Below are 6,675 nucleotides of genomic sequence, written 5' to 3'. Positions count from 1 at the left end.
AAAAAAAAAGAAAAGAAACGTATTGAGTTGAATATGATGCTTTTACGAAAACGAATGAATATTTGAATGACCAATGAAAAAACGCATAACTCACGAAAATGCGATCAGTACCACCTTAAACATTTAATACGACGAAATACAGACTTTCGGTGGCACTGAAAGCGATACACAACTTTATGAATTACGAAAAACATTGAATAGTACATGAAAAAATAATAATATGAAAATGTGACCGTTGGAATACGCACATGGCCACTATCAGTAAGATAACACAATGTCACAATCTGACGGTGGGACAAAACGCGCACTCCCCAATTCGTTGTCGTGAATCACACACACATGCACACACCAGACAGCCAGCTGAATTGCTGCTGGCGCGGAAACGAGAATATAAATTTGTTTGCGGAGCGAACATACAGCCCCCTTTGAAAGGATCTACCTTTCAACATTATATACAACAACCAATCATTTTGACACATTTATGAATACGAATGAAAATAACTAAATATAATAAATGATAATTTTGCTACATGCAATATTATCAATGATAGCAAAATAAAAAAAAAAAAAAAAATAATAATACATTGGTTGAAATCCATTTTCGATGATGACTAAGGTTCTTCTTTCTCATCTTCTTCACTCGGTAATAAAGAAAGTTTCACCACCGGACGTTTGAAAGTGTTGCCAGAGGAATTGCGTAACGTGACCACTCGAACGGTGCCATCAGGACCGGGTTGAACATCTTGAACCCTGACCAGAGCCCATCTTGTAGGAGGAAGATTTTCCTGTCGGAGAAGACATAAGTCACCTACTCTCATATTTCGAGTTACCTTAATCCAGCGACCTCGGCGTTGTAATTGAGGAAGGTACTCCCGGGACCATCTTTTCCAAAACTGTTGAATGCAAGATTGTACCAATGCAAAACGTTTAAGTCTAGATATCGGGGTTGTCGATGAATCTGCTTCAGGTGGTAATGTGATAACTCCACCAATCAAAAAATGAGCAGGTGTTAGCGCTTGATAGTCTGATGGGTCATTGGATAACGGAGTCATGGGTCTAGAATTTAAAACTCCTTCTATTCCACACAGCAACGTTGTAGCTTCTTCAAATGTAAATGTTGCACTTAGTGATAGTTTTGTCAGAAGTTGTTTAGAAGACTTGACCGCAGCTTCCCACAGGCCCCCAAAGTGAGGTGCCGAGGTTGGAATGAAGTGCCATTGCATAGATTTTTCAGATAAATATGATGATGTTGCATGAGTCTTGGCAATTTCCTCAAACTGAGACATGAGTTTGCGATTCGCACCAACAAAATTAGTGCCATTATCGCTGAAAAGGTTACTACATTGTCCTCGGCGAGACATGAATCTAGTTAGCGTGGCTAGAAATGCATCGGCAGTCAAAGATGACACTAATTCCAAATGAATTGCACGTGTGACTAAACACACAAATACTGATATATATGCCTTTTCAGTCTTTACTCGACGGATACCACTTCGAATTATTATTGGACCGCAGAAATCTACTCCACATTGAGAAAACGGTCTTTCAATGGTGGTACGTTGCCGAGGTAGGGGAGCCATGAAAGGCGTTATTAATTTTGGATTGGTTCGGAAACATTGAATGCATTGATGCACGGTTCGACTGGCAAGACTTCGTCCACGGATGGGCCAGTAATTAACTTGTATGTGCGAGAGCAATGCTTGTGGACCAACATGCATTAGTCTCAGGTGTTCATATTTGAAATATAGTCTTGTGAAAGTTGATGAGGGCGGCAATACAATTGGAAACTTTGTATTGTCATGTATTGGTGCATACGCTAAGCGGCCTCCCACACGCAAAATGCCAATACCGTCTACAAATGGATTTAGCTTTGACAGACAGCTTGACCGATGAATGGGCAAGTTTGAATTTAAAGCCTTTAGTTCCGAGGGATAAGCTTCAGCCTGAATCTTGCGAATCCAAAACTCTCTGGATCCTTTGAGGTCACGTGCAGTCAATGCACCTGTCGTACGTTGATCCATGAGTTTCCTCTGTAATGTACAATTGTGTACGAATCGTTGGACTATGGCAGTTATACGTAGAAGTTGCATGTAACTTGAATATTTGTTCAGCAGCCAGGAATCGGATGAATGAGCTGTAGCCAACACTAATTTCACTGGACGAACTTCAGGGATTTCTGATGGTAGCTCTGGAATGCCTGGCCATGAATCACTTTCCAAAAGTAACCAGGATGGTCCGTTCCACCAAATTGACAATGAAGGCAGCGCAGCAGGATGTATACCTCTTGTTATTTGATCGGCAGGATTTTCCTTAGAAATAACATGGTGCCATTGAACATTATCTGTAATGTCTAATATTCGAGCAACTCTGTTTGCTACGAATGATAGTAAAGGGACTTCATTTTTTAGCTAAGCCAAAACAATTGATGAATCAGTCCATAGTAAAATTTCATTTATACTGAATTGCATGCCTAAACAACTGAGTTCATTTTTTACCTCTAGCAACAGTTCCGCCAACAATACTGCACCACATAGTTCTAGTCTAGGGATGGTTGTAGCCTTCATTGGGGCAACACGAGATTTGGATGCCAGGAGGTGTACCTTCACTTGACCATTTGAACTGGCAGAACGTAAGTAAATGCATGCACCAAATGCCTCTTGCGATGCATCGCAAAAACCATGAATGGTGACCTTTGAATCTGCAGTGTTGATAACCTTGCGTGGTATGGCCAATTCATGCAACGACTGAAGAGAGTTGTAGAATTTTATCCATCGAGCTTGCAATTCAGATGAGATAATGTCGTCCCAGCTCATCTTCATTCCCCATAATTGTTGAATGAAAATTTTTCCAAGAATTAGTACCGGGGATATGAGTCCAATAGGATCATAAACTGAGTTGATGTCTGATAATAGTGTACGCTTGGTCATGTTTAACGGCGGTGACCAATGCTTGATCGTAAAACGAAACTGATCAGTGATAGGTTGCCATGTGAGTCCTAAGGCTGTAACCGTATCATCCTCACTGAGTTTCAATACAAACGTTGGGTCATTACACGCTGATGGTATTTGGCTAATAAGATTGACTGAGTTGGAACACCACTTACGAAGTGGAAAACCAGCTGGACTAAAATGTTTTAATAGTGAAGTGTAAATTTGATAGCATTCATCTTCAGAGGCCCCACCACTCAGGAGGTCATCAACGTAGAAATCTTGAGTGATAACTCGATTTAATTTAGGATTGTCTGTGCTTCTTCCAATCTCAGCTAGGCAACGAGTGGCCAAATACGAGGCTGACTTTGTCCCATATGTTACAGTGCACAGCCGGTATTCTTGTAGTTGATCAGTAGGACTTTTTCGATAAAGAATTCGTTGGAGGTTTCTATCCTCAGGTGCAACTAACACTTGTCGGTACATTTTCTCGACGTCCGCTGTGATTACTACTTGGTGAATGCGAAATCGAAGAAGGATATGAAATATATCTGACTGTACTTTTGGTCCTTTCAACAGAACATCATTGAGTGCTATTCCGGACTTGGTGTTGGCAGAACCATCAAAAACTACCCGAAGTTTTGTGGTCGTGCTATTGGTCTTAAATACTGGATGGTGAGGCAAATAATATTTTGGTCCAGTCCATGTAGGACTTGCCAGCTCCATTTGGTTTAACGCCAAGTATTCAGTAATAAACATGTCATATTGCTCTGCCAATTTTTTATCTTTACCAAGTCTTCTTTCTAAATTGTAGAACCGCCTTTCTGCCATTGGTCGAGAATCGCCAAGGAATGGGATCTTGTCATTAACTGGAAGCCTTACAACAAATCTCCCACTTTCATCGCGCTTAACAGTTGATGAAAAGTGCTTCTCCGCTTGAGCTTCTTCAATGAATTGAGCATTTGTTGTTGAGGTAAATAGACTTAAAGCAGAATTGACAGATACAGGGGTAGATAGCATAGTCATTTTTGACTTGACTAATGACTTCTCAAATAATTTACCAACAAGTATCCAACCAAGTTTTGTATTGTGTACACTAATATGCTTGGACAGCTGTTTACGTGCACCCAGGAAAATTTCATAAAATAGCTCAGCGCCAAATAATATGTCAACAGCAGCTGGTACGTTGAGTTGAGGATCAGCTAGATTGCCCTTGACATCATTAGGTATGTTCAATTGATCCATGCTGAACATTTGATGGGGAAGTCTTTCTGTTATCGTTGGCAATGAATGAAATTCAATCGAGGATTGATAGTTTTGACAATGCGATGATATAGTGCATGGCATTAAACGCACAGTGGAAGAAGACATAGTACCAACACCAGATATTGACAATGAAATATTAGTCTTCTTTAAACGCAAGCGTTGAGCACAAGATGACGTTATGAAATTAAGTTGAGATCCAGAATCCAAGATGGCTCTACAGCGTTGTGGTTGCCCATCAGAGTCATGAACATTTATTACAGCAGTAGCAAGCATCACAGTGGACGTGGTACTTGACGCATGCTTATTACTGGTCATCGCATGGCATACTGTATTATGTTGACTGGTTTTCTGTGTCTCAGTTTGCGTAGAGCTCTCTGGTTCTGATATATGGCTCGAGTCAGCATGTAGTCTTGAATTATGTTTTTTGCCACAACGTGGACATCCAGGATAATAACAAGATTCAACTTGATGTCCGAAGTTCAAACAGTTGAAACATAATTTAAATTTGGTTACAATATCCTTACGCTCAGATACTGACATTTGATTGAATTGGTTGCATGCATAAATTCTATGTGGCGCTGTACACAACACACACTTGATAGTATGAGGTTCAGCTTTTTTGGCAAAAAATGCCTTGACGACATCATGTTTTTTGGCTCCATACTGATTTTGCTTTCCAGTGGCTTGTTTTGTATCAGACTTTGATGAAATATAACCGACTTCATAGGCAGCTATGCGTTTAGACAGAAACGACTCAATATCTTTAAATGCAGGGAGCTCCTTGCTGGTTTGTAGCAGCTGCCACTCACCAGCAGTAGTTGGATCTAGATGACAACATACAATTGTTGTCAACCAGGCATCCCAATGTTGTACAGGTTGCTTTAAAGCGATGAGAGAGCGAACATGAGAATTAACATGATAATGTAATTTTTTTAATTCAGCAGCACAATTAGTATGTACCTTTGGCGAATTCAATAATGCACGAATATGAACTTGGATAGTTAACGCCTTGTTTTCATATTGCTTTACTAATTCATCATAAGCGGCTTGGTAATTATCTGAAGTAATTGAGAAACTTTTAATCACCTCAGCGGCTGTACCGCAGACACCTGACTTAAGATAATGCATTTTATGAACATTTGGTAAATTTTGATTGTTGTGGAATAGTGCATTAAAGGTGTCAATGTAGGAAGCCCAATTCTCTATCTCACCATTGAACGTGGGAATGTTAATTGTAGGCAATCTCATAGCTTCATTGACTGATGCACTTGACTGGTTGCTAGGATGCATTGAACTTGAGGTTGCACTTGGTCCATGTTTTTCTACAAGCTCTTCCATGTCAGCCACTAAGGTGAATGTGAAGTCTTCAAATGCAACTTGTTCAGTGATATCTTCATGTCCCAGATCAAAATCAACAATGGCTTCTTGAATGACAGACAACTCAGCCATAAATGCAGTCAATTTTGATAAACGGATTTGTAATTGACGCACAGATGAACTTGCTGGAATGAATTTGTTGACATAGTCCCTGATGGAGTTTATCGAGTCCTTGATTGACTGACGCTTCTTGATCATCTTACGCAATTCCTTAGGCAAAGCAGCGAGATCGGTGTCGACCATGATGTTGACTTTGATTTACAGATGTAGAACAAGTATAATATTGTAATATGTCTAATGTTCAACTAACAAATATATAAATATGAACAATATGCAATGTTATAATAATGTAATGCAATACAAAACCAAGTACCAACTTACATAAATCAATATGAGAAAATGAATGAATAAAATAAAAATGATTTTTTTTGTTTTATATTATTTTGAATATGATGTTAATGTTTCAGGATTATCTATAATAATGAAAGCGAGCGCAATCACGTCGAGGTCACCAAAAAATGTCGCGTTCGGCTCTTAACAAAAAATAAATATAATAATAAACGTTAAGGGTGCCTTCACGACTAGGCGTTAGTTAAATATAAATATTGCACTAACAACCTTATAAATAACAAAAGGAATTAATATAGATAATCCAAATGATATTGATACAAATAATTGAATTTATTGAATTTTAATAATGTTAGGTACTTTGGTTTAGTACAATAAAATAAATAATAATAACAAGTGTGGAATGCCTATTTGGCACCCACCAGCTGAATAAATATATAGTAATAATAATAATATTAAAGTGCTTGATTAGCACACAAAAAAAATAATAATAATTATATTGAATAATAAACTAAAACAGCTCGTCAGCTGATTACCTGGAGAACTGGTGTCCGTTAGCGGCTTCAAACCAAACGCTACCGTCTCAGGATGCGCACATTTGCACAATAAAAAATACAATATTATAATAATTAAATGTGCGGCAACCCCGAGAACGTACGACTAACGAGCCACCAATTCAAACGAATAAATCACTGAACACATGTACTTGACAACGACACAAAATTCACGTGCTTCTGTAAGTATCTTGTGGTACGCC

General features: G+C 38.8%; 1 protein-coding gene across 1 annotated transcript; it reads right to left on the bottom strand.

The window, feature by feature from the left end:
* Positions 1–611: 611 nt before the first annotated feature.
* Positions 612–5,813, bottom strand: LOC111028307. The gene is made up of 2 exons (XM_022306896.1): positions 2,496–5,813; positions 612–2,408 (listed from the first exon to the last, which is right to left on the bottom strand). The coding sequence occupies exons 1-2, from the start codon at positions 5,811–5,813 to the stop codon at positions 612–614; spliced, it is 5,115 nt and encodes a 1,704-aa protein (XP_022162588.1).
* Positions 5,814–6,675: the final 862 nt, after the last annotated feature.

This window comes from Myzus persicae, unplaced genomic scaffold (genome assembly GCF_001856785.1).
Source record: "Myzus persicae strain clone G006 unplaced genomic scaffold, MPER_G0061.0, whole genome shotgun sequence".
Taxonomy (NCBI): Eukaryota; Metazoa; Arthropoda; class Insecta; order Hemiptera; family Aphididae; genus Myzus; species Myzus persicae.
The sequence above is the reverse complement of the archived record's forward strand: the minus strand, read 5'-3'. Positions and strand labels throughout refer to the sequence as shown.

Coding starts and splice junctions, on each gene's coding strand:
- LOC111028307 (XM_022306896.1), bottom strand. CDS start 5,813: ATGGTCGACACCGATCTCGCTGCTTTGCCTAAGGAATTGCGTAAGATG. Junction 2,409..2,495: donor TGGCGGAACTGTTGCTAGAG/GTAAAAAATGAA, acceptor GTTTTGGCTTAG/CTAAAAAATGAAGTCCCTTT.